Source organism: Drosophila santomea, chromosome 2R (assembly GCF_016746245.2).
Source record: "Drosophila santomea strain STO CAGO 1482 chromosome 2R, Prin_Dsan_1.1, whole genome shotgun sequence".
NCBI classification, from domain to species: Eukaryota; Metazoa; Arthropoda; class Insecta; order Diptera; family Drosophilidae; genus Drosophila; species Drosophila santomea.
The window spans coordinates 16295324-16307208 of record NC_053017.2 but is presented as its reverse complement, the minus strand read 5'-3'; the positions used below and the strand labels follow the sequence as shown (position 1 = coordinate 16307208).

Here is an 11885-nt window from a genome sequence, read left to right as displayed (position 1 = left end):
GTTGGGAATGTCTTTCTTTCTTTATAATTATTTACAAGGATGGCTTAATTGCACCTTATATAACGCAATGACATTTACATGGTTTCATTCGTTTCATTTTTACACATAGTATGCATAACTTTAAAATATTTATATATAGATACTGTATCTCTCTCACGTTTCGCCTAACTCGGTACACAATTCTCGATTTAGCAATATGAATAACTGAAAAACTTTACATACGAATATAATATTATTGTTCATATCTCATGTGGTAGACCCTCAATCACTGCTGATGGTTTTCTTTTTTTTTTATTGGGTTAACGCACACCGGGTGTTAAACAAACAGGCTCGAGCGGATCCTCTCAGCGATTAATGTATGCAAACAGCTCGCAAATTTTTTGCTTATAGATTTTCAATGTCTAGGCAACATTTATAAATACAATACTTCCGTTGGTTAATAGTTTGACTTTACTCGAAACGTACCATAGCATCGGAAATTTGTTAGCACAATTAGCTCCGTGGGAACGTTCGGTTTGCGATTTGCGACACCATTTTTGGGCTTAAATTTATTTTGGGCATGATGTTTGTATGTTTGCTTTTAGTCACGGATACAGATACCAAGTGGAGTACAAGCACGAAACGAGACGAAAATGTTGTAAATCAAAATGTAACTCAAATGTTTATTGTATAGCTACCAAAAAACGAACAAAAAAAGAGAATTTTAGCAGCGTCTCCGGCGACCATGCATGTAAATTTGGCTGCGGGTTAAACATTCTAGGTTTTCATCATATCATAAACATATATAAGGCATAAGAAAAACATAAAATACTGCTTTGCAAACTGAAGGGGTGACAAAAGAACAATCGGAAGGTTCCACAAGATCTGGGATTATTGCAAAAGTTTTCTTCTTTTTTTTTGTGGACTTATTTCGGTTGATTTAGGCGCGCCTCGATTTCTCGAACCGGAAGTTGATTTGAAACAGATATCGGCAACGCGCAACATAAATAACAACAATAATTAGATAACAATGACTAAAATTATTTAAAGTAATCTATTAATTTTCTTTCATTAGATGTCTGCGAATGGTTCAGCTGATTTTTAAATTGGTTGTTTTTGTATTAAAGTGTATTTTGTGTGGCTGGATGTATGCAATGTTGGGGCGACGGACGATCTTAGACCTTGGCCTGCTCCACCATATCGATGTTGACCTTGTAGAACACATAGGGGAAGTATTCGGACTGGCCAAAGCCCAGGCCGGGGATGTCCACGTTCTATGGGATGAATTAAAAACAATCTTGTCAGTTTAGGAGACATTCATGGCTATCGAGTTTAACCCACATCAGCACTGCTGACAGCACCGCCGGCGGAGACACCATCCAAGTGACCATACAGCTGGTTGAGCACATCACGCAGACGCTTCACGCTCTTCTTGTTGGGCTCGATCAAGATGGCCTGGAAGTTAACGGGCAGGCCGTATCTGTGGGTGGACAAATTACTTATAAAAAACATTCAATGGTGGTCACAATACAACAGTCTACCTCAGCACGGACTCCACAAACACGCGCAGCGCCTTGACGTGAATGAGGGCGCAGAAGGCCTCGCTGAAGTTCACCTTCAGCCAACGAACCAGAGGACCCTGCAATGGATTCAAGATTAGAACAGAGCTTTCAGGACACACACTCTCAGTGGGATACGCACAAACTGCTTCTTCTTGTCCGTCATCAGCTTGGTCATCTCGTTCTTGCCGGCAGCCAGCTCCTCCTCGTTATACACAAAGTCACGCACAATGAACTTGCGCTCGCGGGCGTGCAGCTTGAACTCCTCAGCCACCTTCTTGAAGAGCGTCACGTTGAACAGACAGTAGTCGGCGTCCTCCTGGATGAGCTGCGACGAGCGGGGCACGATCATGTCGGTGATCTTCTCGTAGTTGGTCAGCCAGTCATTAGCCATGACCCTGTGCGCAAAGGATCGATTAATATCATCAGTTTATAACGAAGTGGTGTCGATGACTCACTTGGGTACAATGACCAGCAGGGTGGTCAGATACTCCGAGTCCAGGATGAAGTGCTCCTTCTTGACCAAGTCAGCCAGATTCCTGGTCAGCAGACTGCCACTATAAAACACGGAATGTTATATGAGTATTTATAAAATATTTATTTATCACTACTTACGTCTTCTTCTTTTCCAGGTTCTGCAGATTTCCCTTGAGGTTGTTGTAGGCCTGCGACTTGGTCTTCAAATCGCCATCGATCTGACCGATCTGCTTGGAGATAATGTCGGCGATGTTGCGCAGCGACTGCTTGATCGGGTACTTGGCCATGTCCCATTGGAAGCGGGTCAAGTACTGGGGTAGTTCGGCTATTGATGATCGATGCGTGAAAAATTGGTGTTAGTTAAATTTGATTGGCACAAATCGCGATCAATTTCTTAGTTGACTAGCTGAACAAACGGGTTGTTCAATTAATGTTTAAGTACAAAACGAAATTGAAAAGAAATACATAGTAATAGTAATTGATCTAAAAATCGTATTGAATTAGTTTGAAGGAAACTAGGCTCGAAAGCTATTTAAAATTAGAGTTATATATGTAAAGTAAATAAGGTAACTGAAAAATGCTGATTAGTTAGTTATTACACACACATAAATTACATTAATTTACTCAGACACACACACACACTCACGTACAGGATTTATTGGGATAATATTAACAAGGATATATACACCGATAAACGAGCAATTTTTGGATGCAGTTACAGAGGCTACGGGAATTACGGGGATTTTGGGACTACGCATATTAGTCGCAATTGGAAATACCTTTCGTGTCATACGGCACAACACGTCAGCTGGACTTTGAAAACATAATGCTGTGTAATAAGTATATAGACGTATAGACACTCAAGATACAAAAAATATAATGCAAAAACAAAGCGAACAGGAACTCAGAACTCATTGTTTTTGATTGAACATTTGGCGCTGGGCAAAGCTGCAGTTTTAGAAATTATTATCGTGATTTTATTGGGGTGACATAGCTGACTGAGGATATAGCTTAATGGAAATCGGCGTTAGTCGTGGCTGTAATGATGTGGAGCGCAGAACAACATTTGGTGATTTGGTGAGCGTACACTGAAAGAACAACATAATCGCTTTTACACTTTTACACTGGTACAAATAATCAACAGATCCGTGTATTCATATATGTATACTGAAATATTCAAATATTCAAATAGTCAAATCGCGGGAAAGCAAAACGAAAGCGCAAACAATAGGCGTTTGCAAATACCACAGAGAAAAAGTATGTAGAGAAAGGCAAATCAAAAGTGGCGAAAGAAGGGAGAACTTCGATACGATCACTGGGAGAAATAGTTGCTTCAACAAAAAGATAGGAACAGTAACGGAAACGGAAACGAAAACGAATGCTCGTCTGCGTTTGCCATTTACTCCCGTGAGTGGACGACGATCAAGATCAAAGAAGGTGGAGTGGTTCAGATAGGTGGTGGTGTCGGGAAACATCAAGTTGCTCAAGAAACAATAAGGAGAAATTAGAATCAGAATCAGATTAGATCTGAATAATAATTAGAATTAGAATCAGAGAAAATAAGGATAAACTAAAGGAAACGAAACGGAATGGAACGGAACGGAAGAGCAACGGCAACATCAACATGTACACATATAGTAGGTATATGTCAACGTCGAGATCAAGAGATCTGCATAGTCGATATTTGATTGGGATTTGGTCGGTTCGGTTCGGTTCGAATGGGGACCAGACCAACACCAACCCGGGCATGCTAACCTGGACTCAGCGGAAACTCGGGCGGCTCGGCGGGATCCGTGTCCGGACTGGATCGCCCCTGGCTACTACTGCCACAACAACTACTCACTGGAGACGATCTATGTGTTGGTGTTAAATTAAATCCATTGTTTATATTTAATTGACTCGGTGTAGAACGTTTGCTATAAATTTGATCGGCAAGAGAATTGAAGAAAGAGCGATAACTAGAGCGCGGTGTGGTCGATGCTTGATGCCAAAATGTCATTGCTTTGGATAGGTGTTGGTTTTGGTATTGGTATTGGTTTTGGTTTTGGTTTTGATTGTGGTTTGGGTGTTGGTGTTGGTTTTGATTGTGGTTGTGGTTGGGGTGTTGCTGTGGTGTCAGTGGTGTTGCATGTTGCTGTGTCGTCTGTTGGTGTTGCTGCTGTGCTGTCTCGTGTTGCTGTTGTGCACTGTCAAAGTGGATTGCGTGTGGCGAAGTGGCGAAATGGTGATGGTGATCATGGGTGGGCAAATGCGAATGTGCGATGGGGAGTGATTTAAAAAAGAAATACATTATTATTGCACTTGATTCAGTTCTTGGTTCTTAATCAACTCAAACATATATGGATTTTCTGGGTTTCATATTGCTGGTGTGGTATGGTTTATAGTTTTTAGTTTTTGGATGAGGGCAGGCAAAGCGGGTGCGCCATTGTTTTCAGTGTGTGTGGTGTTGTTTCTTGTGTTTTTACAGCGTGTTTGGTGTGAGGCTTTTGTATAAGTTGGGTGGTGTTGGTGGTTGTGGTGGTTGTGTTGGTGTTCATTTGGCTAAGCTTTAGCGGGATGACAGCGGGTGACTGACTGGCATTTTATTTTCTGGTTTTGGTTTGGTTTATATTTTTTTTTTGTCTGGGGTGCTGGCGATTTGGCAACGTTCTACAAAGTAGGTAATGCGATGATAAGATACCTGCTCTTCTTAGAGTTACGCTTGGGCTTATTGAACCACCAGTCGAAGGCGTCCGACAGATCGGACTGCACACTGTGCGGACTCTTGGGGTCCTCGTCCGTTTCCCCATCTTCGGGGGCATTTGACGCATCGCCCTCGTCCTCCGACATGGACTTTTGTGCGGGCGACTGCAGCGGATTGGTATGCGGTTGCGATTGCGGATGCGAATGATGATGCGGCAGCTGCTGCGGATGCTGCGTGGCCAAATGCAGCTGGCTCACATGGCTGCCGCTGCGGAAGCTGAGCTTGTTATTGTTGATGCTGCACGTGTTGTTATTCAGCCGCTTGCTGTTAGAGCGGGACATGCTGCTGTGCACCGAGCTGCTGGTCGTGGGCGCCGACGTGGAGAAATATGCCGAGGAGCAGAGCGTCGAGCAGGAGGCCGGTCCCGCTCCACCGCCACTGCCGCCGCCAGAGGAGCTGGATGCAGCTGCAGCGGCTGCGGCACTGGTGCTCGGTCCACTGCCAAAACCGCTCCCGGTGGCTATCGCCGCCACCGTGGACAGTGCACACCGGGTGGCACTGAGCATGGAGGAGGCCGTCTGGGAGTAGCACTCATCCGCCAGCAGCGTGCTGGCCGTGGCACTTGTGCTGGGCGGGGCACAGGCGAAGCACTCATCGCACGGACAGGCGTCGAACTCCGGCTCCGGGTCGTGACCCGTGGACAGGTTAGTGAGGCTGCCGCCGGTTAGGGATCCTGTCGCAAGGACGTCGCAGGCACAGGCAGGCGGAAGATTGGGTGGTGCAGACGCGGGCGCAGGAGGAGTGGCGGGAGAACAGGTGGCTGCGGATTTACCCTTGAGATCCTGCGGCAGCTGGTGGTGATGGTGGTGGTGATGGTAGTGTTGGGGTTTGTTTTGGTGGTGCGTGTGCTGGTGTTTTCGCTGGTGTCGCAGGCTGAGATGCTTGATGCGCTGGTGGTGGCGACACGGCATGCTGTCGTCGGGTGGCCCAGGACCTGCATCCGCACAAGATTCGTTCGGGATTCGCGTGCCGGAATTCGGGGCGATTCAGGATTCATTCGGATGGCGATCGGGTTTCGGTTTGAGATGATGTTTGGTGTCGTTTTTGATTTGGTGGCGATTCGATTACCGATACAGACAATACAACACAAGGCATTTAGATTCGGTTGCAGACTTAGTCTTAGCTAGGGTTTCCCTTCCGATTGCTTCGGCTCAATTTGCCGGCGGGACGTTCGAAATAAATTATAAGTAAAACTATGTAGCATACATTTAGGGGCTAAACCTCAGGCTCTGCCTATCTATTCTCAAGATCAACTGCTTTCATAACTCTAAATCGAAGATCTCTGGACAATCATCATCCAAGCGATCATCAACGAAAAGCAAAACCAAAATTATACTTATCATTTTGTAAATATCGTATATAAATAAATAAGGAAAATCATATGAGAAAAATGTAAATAACTTGAAACTCATGTGTGCGTATTGGGTTTGGTTTTTGGAGATATGTGTGAGAAAAGGATTTGAAAGTGAATGGCATCCCATGAACAACAGTGGAAGAAAAAATGTAATCGGGGGGAATTCAGTGATCCCATGGCTGATAGATGTTTGCGTCTCATTTTGTGCTTTCATTTTGGGCGTTTTCTGGTACTCGAATAATTTGTTTGCAGTGTAAAAGCGTTGCTTTGTTGACTTTTTCGTGTGCTCCACACTTTACCAATTAGCTCTAATTGCAAGTATCTCCCCAAGTATCTTTCCCAATAAGCGAATTGCGGTGGATGTGAAAGGCGTATGAACAGGTGCAGAGGTACACACACAGACACACCGACGCCCACCCACCCACACACGCATACACACACACTCTATCGGCGGATAAAAAGGTCCTTTGAGGTGCATCTCTGCACTTTGGCTGTGTGTGTGTGAGTGGGTTTTTCGGGGGAAAATGGTACAGAAAGAAGCGTTTTACCAAGCGATTCGATGCAGGTGAGGAAATGAGACAACACAGATACACACACACACACGGCAATCAGGCACACACGCAAACACACACACACAGACAACAATTACAACAGTCTATATAGTTAAAACATATATGTACAGTACAAAAGTCGGGCAATTTGTAGACGCTCGCACTTACAAAGTTATTTATACAAATCATAGTACATGTAAACTCGAAATAAAAATTAAGAATTATGTATGAGGGAACGACACTCGCGCAAAAGTTCATAGTCAAGTATTTATATATATATTTAGATTGTTATATATGCAGTTTATGGGTCTATATCTTTACACTTTAGATTTCCTTCGTCTTCAGCGTGTCTACTTTTTTGCGGTGAATGATTTAAAAACTAATGGGCTTTCAAATGACAGAAAACCACAAATAACTTGTCCAACTCAATCGTATCGAAAACCGAAAAGAAACGTACAACAATTCATGTAAAATATACAAAGTGTTCACTGTACTCCTTCAGCGTGTGTGAGTGAGTGTATTTCTATTGTTTGTCATGAATTCATTATATGTATATATATATGTACATATATATATTTTATATTCAAGGGCAATGGAGTAGTTGACCGGGGATTTGGGCGCCCTTGATTGGGGCCAAAAATACGCTGGTGTGTGTGTGTATCTGTGTGTGTCTTAGCTGGCATAGTATAGAACAGTTTTAGATTTATATAGTGTGTGAGGTCGGTGCGCATTAAATTGTACAACAAACGCAACACAAAATAAACAACGCAAATTCCCATTCGGCTAATTTCAACATTTCTTTTTTCTTTCGTTTCAATTTCAACTCTTTTGCAGTTTGTAGTTTATTGTTGGCCGCAAAGTTTAATTCCATTGTTGTTTGATGGCACTGTATCATTTATTTTAGATCAACTTGAGCTAGATGCCTACGAAATATCCTTCTTTTCAGTGGTGATGATTGTGCGCATGAGTTCAATAGAAATCATAAGATAACGAAAACGAAACGAAACGGATCAAATCAAAATCAAAAAGAAACCCAAGAGTGTAAAGGAAAATAATGTTAGGTAACGAATAAAGTAAAAGGCCTAGAAACTAGAAACTCGAACCAAATAAATGTAGGGCCGAAGTGATTCGGCTGAAAATCGATTAGTTTTTAAATCTGTTTCTCGCATAATCTCGAACTACTGGGAAGGTATATTAAAGTCATGATTGAAATAGACAGTATTCGTGTTAGTTTGGTTGGGCTTTTCTCATATAGAGACATAGATAGATCAAAACATTCCATAGTAACCGAGTTCGTACAGCCCCTCGACGGCTGGGAAAACAGGATTTCTATTAAAGTCTCACTGGTTGTTAGTTAGTACAGAATAGTTGTGGGTAAACAATAGATGTGGGCAATACACATGGTACGATTATATCTGAGCATTCCGATTCAAAAGTGTCTACGGTCAGAAGAACTGCTTAGAAATAACTAAAGAACCAAAACGATATAGATTCGTGACTCGGGACAGGCATCACCTAACCACGTCAACTAAAACTAAACTAAACTAAACGGAACTAAGCTAAGCTAGACTAAGCTAGGCTAATACAACTTAAGTGGTGGCAGGCAGACGACTTACTGTTGTTGGCCATCAGGTTCTCGTGCAGCTTGTCCCGCTGATCCTCGAGCACCTCGCCCAGATAGTTGGCCACCTTGCGGGTGATCTGCTCCACATAGGTGTCCAGTTTGCCCAGATCGTCGGAGAGGCCCACCAGTTGGTCGAGGGTGCCCACCTTTAATGACACACAGATGGTGGTATGATTAAACTTCAGTTACATCACTTTTAAGAGAACTTACCTTAAGATCTGGAATATGGAACTTGTAGTTATTGCACAGGTTGTGTTGCTTGCTGGTCAGGTTGTTCATCGTGTCGTACGTCTGCTGGCAGGTCTTGTCGCCAGGGGCCGAGATAATCCAGTATTCGGACATCATCTTGATGGCTATTGGGGAGTGAATAGGAAATAGGGAGTGAGTAAAAGTCGGAGTCAATTTGTCTGTGACCTTGCTAAATCGATTACCCCCTCCCAAGTTTATGTAACTCCTCCTATCGATTGAATGACTCGAAAGTTTCTGCTGATGAAAATTTAATTAACACTGTCCATCGGCAACTGAATTGTATTTATATATATGCGATCGAGCCCGGAAAAGTGCACTTTGCGCAGACAAAGGAGCCCCGAATGGAACCATCGCAACCCCAAACTATGGCGCCAGACAGTCCAGCGCCAGTTTGTCTATGTTTCGATGGTATATATGCACATGTGTACACTGTACAGGCCTCGTTGCTTACACAAACACTTGATCCTAGCACTCCTTGCGTCTCAACAGAATGGTTAGGAACTTTTCCATCAGGTTTTTTGGCATTTTTCCCTGGCCGCCGTTTCTGGGGTTTTCCTCCACTCTCTACTCCGTTTGTTTTTCCTACTTCCTGCGGTTGTGCCACATGCTGACGTGCTTCTATGTCGGGGGTTCGTTGCCGAATGACGGCTGGCATAACGACCAGATGCCATGGAAGCCGAAAAAGCCAACGGCCGAAGTATCTGCGATCCGGATTCGTCAGCCGAACACGAATCCGTCCGGTTGATGACGAAGCCGCACAGAAAGCATTGAAAGTATGGAAAGCACGGAAGGCAGGAAAGGAAAACGGGTGAGGAATTTGGGCAAGTGTCGCTGACTCCTAGCGCCGCTACTCCTCTGTTTGCTCCTGCCACAGGGCGTATGAGTAATCACACAGCAAACGCCACGAGATATAAATCTAACTTTACCCAATTTCGGCCTATGGTCGGCACTGTTATTACATAACCACCATGATGGCCTTCACAAAGAGACACGAAAACAAAACACGAGCCCAAGGAGTGACAACAGCCCAGCTCCGGCTCCAGATCCGTCTCCTCCTCGTGCCCCATCGAAAGTCAAGGGAGTGCATTGTCCTCGCCCAGGAAGCGTCAGAAGTAGCAACAAGGACAATAACTGGAAGGGGGGCGGGAGTGACAACAGCAACAATCCTGGCAACAGACAGGGGGCATGGTAAATGGGATACGGAGACACGCAAAGAAAAATATCACCCGAGGCTATTAAATATAATTTTTCGTCAAAATGAAGGTTAAGAATGACATAACCAGGTGATCAGTCAATTTCAATGATAATTTTTGGAAGATCATTTTGGTAAATGTTTCAAAATTATATTTATGTATATATAATGTACTCAGCATTGAGAAATGAAATTTACTTGTTATTGAATAGTTGTGTACATATACAAGCTTCACTAGACTGTACTTTATCATTTTCAGCTTGATCAAAGATTTAAATACCCTTCAAGTTGCAGACTGAAATTCAATTCATGACATGTGAAATGATACGAAATTGATATGTGAACGTCATTATCTAATTTATCTAGGTATACAAGTACAGATTTTACTAATGGCTGTAATGCTCATCTAATGGCAGAATGTAGCCAATGATAATTAAGCACTCATGTTTAGGCTGCAACATATGCTCGATATACTCCACAAGGTGACTGTCAAAATAACAGTGACAGAGAAGTGCGCACGTTTTGTTTCCAGTGCAGCACTACGTATGTTTATTTTTAGCAGCGAAAGTCAAAGGGGGAAGCACGTATAGATAGCTATATGACAGATAGGGAGGACGACGAGCAGGAGTTACCGACTGTTATGCTGCCATGTTCATGTTGAACTGATGACGTGGATTGGCCCGAGTCCAAGGGAAAAGCGAGGACAGAGGGACGACAAGCGGAGGGCTCCAGCCAACGCGTCGCCAGGCGAATGGAGACAGTCTGACTGGCCAACGGCTGGCGCTAATGGAGAGGGCCTGGGGTCCTGAGCTTAATCCATATCCACATCCATATACCGGTCCCAATGCTCATACCCATATCCGTACCCGTACCCATATCCAAATCTAGATACACATTCAGTTGGGGTAGTCCAAATCCAATACAGGAAATTGCAGCGACGAAAACAAAAGACAATAAAAAATGGAACAAAGGAGGAAAACAAAGTTTTGACGATATCCTCGCCGCAGTGGGTGTGCGCCCAAATTAATTAATAATAATGTGCTTGCCGGGGGGTGGCAGGTGGGTGGTAGTGAGTGGTAGTGGGTGGTAGTGGGTGGGTGAAAGTGGGCTGCTCGGGAGACCTTGCACACAGACATACAGATAAGCACGCGCTGGAATTCCAGCAGCTGTTTGGCCATTTGAATTTCCGCCTTATTGGCCGTGTTTTGCCTACAGTTCGTAGAGTATATACATATATCATCTAAAATATATGTGGTTGCTTTTCATCAAGGTCCTTGGTGCACGCAATACCATTATTTATTAATCCTCGTGCAGCGCATCAAAGTGTATTTGCTTGTATTCGCACAACACGATCTATTAATCAGCAAAATACGTGCCTTGTAGAAAAATAACCGAAAAGTGTTTCAATTTTTAAACAAAAAATTTCCAACTTATTTTGTTTACCCAAAGAGAGTAAGAGAATTCTTTTCGGTTCTCTTTGAATTTTAAAGTGACGGTTGCGCTCTTTTCACCACTCACTGTGGTGAGTTGCTCTCGCAGTGTCAGCTGTTCGTTGACAGTCACATGACAGTTTTTCGATCGATAATTTTCCGCTGCTCACGGGTTTTTCATTTGAACACAGAAACCAAAACACATTTTACACATTTTCCCTACTCCCCGCCTCTCAGCTCCCACACGATCATCAGCTGGATATTTCCAGATATATCCGCAGGCCTCGCGGCAATCTGCAGTCGTACGAAACGCATCAAACTTGCGAACTCTTATTTTCAGGGTCACATTGCTTAGAAAAAACCATAGTCACATTGCAACAACTAATTTTCTCACTATCTTCGGTCAACTACTAAGGTTTGCGCACTTTTTTTGGTCAGCAGACCTACTGCGATGTAGTAATCGGTCTTTTTTCGTCGAGGGGGGTAACTTTAGCACTTTTCACGGCGACGTGGATAAACCGCCGAATTAACTATTCCATACGGTTGGCACTTACTTTTCAGCGACTCTGGTTGATTGCAAACGAAACAGGTGTGCTTTATGTGCTATCTGAAAACAGCAAGTGCGTTTTTATTTGCCAAAAAATCAGCGCAAATCGACCGCCGCCACCCACAAATGCGAACGAAATTGTGTGGTGAGAAAAGCGCTGGCGAAAAAAGTGACAGTTCA

At 43.7% G+C, this 11885-nt stretch overlaps 1 protein-coding gene across 3 annotated transcripts; it reads right to left on the bottom strand.

Moving 5' to 3' along the window:
- Nucleotide 1: 1 nt before the first annotated feature.
- Nucleotides 2-11877, bottom strand: LOC120444324 (V-type proton ATPase subunit C). 3 transcript variants are annotated; one of them, XM_044005774.1, is made up of 11 exons: nt 11713-11869; nt 8498-8640; nt 8280-8433; nt 4696-5692; nt 3771-4201; nt 2154-2340; nt 1997-2095; nt 1681-1936; nt 1521-1618; nt 1321-1459; nt 2-1253 (listed from the first exon to the last, which is right to left on the bottom strand). In XM_044005774.1, the coding sequence occupies exons 2-11, from the start codon at nt 8630-8632 to the stop codon at nt 1155-1157; spliced, it is 2595 nt and encodes an 864-aa protein (XP_043861709.1). In that variant the 5' UTR covers nt 8633-8640; nt 11713-11869; the 3' UTR covers nt 2-1154. The 3 variants fall into 3 exon arrangements, with proteins under 3 accessions (XP_043861709.1, XP_039479808.1, XP_039479807.1); XM_039623874.2 differs by lacking the exons at nt 3771-4201; nt 4696-5692 and having other exon boundaries at nt 11713-11865; XM_039623873.2 differs by lacking the exons at nt 2-1253; nt 1321-1459; nt 1521-1618; ... (1 more) ...; nt 1997-2095; nt 2154-2340 and adding an exon at nt 2692-3103 and having other exon boundaries at nt 3771-3868; nt 11713-11877.
- Between the last annotated feature and the right edge of the window lie 8 nt (nt 11878-11885).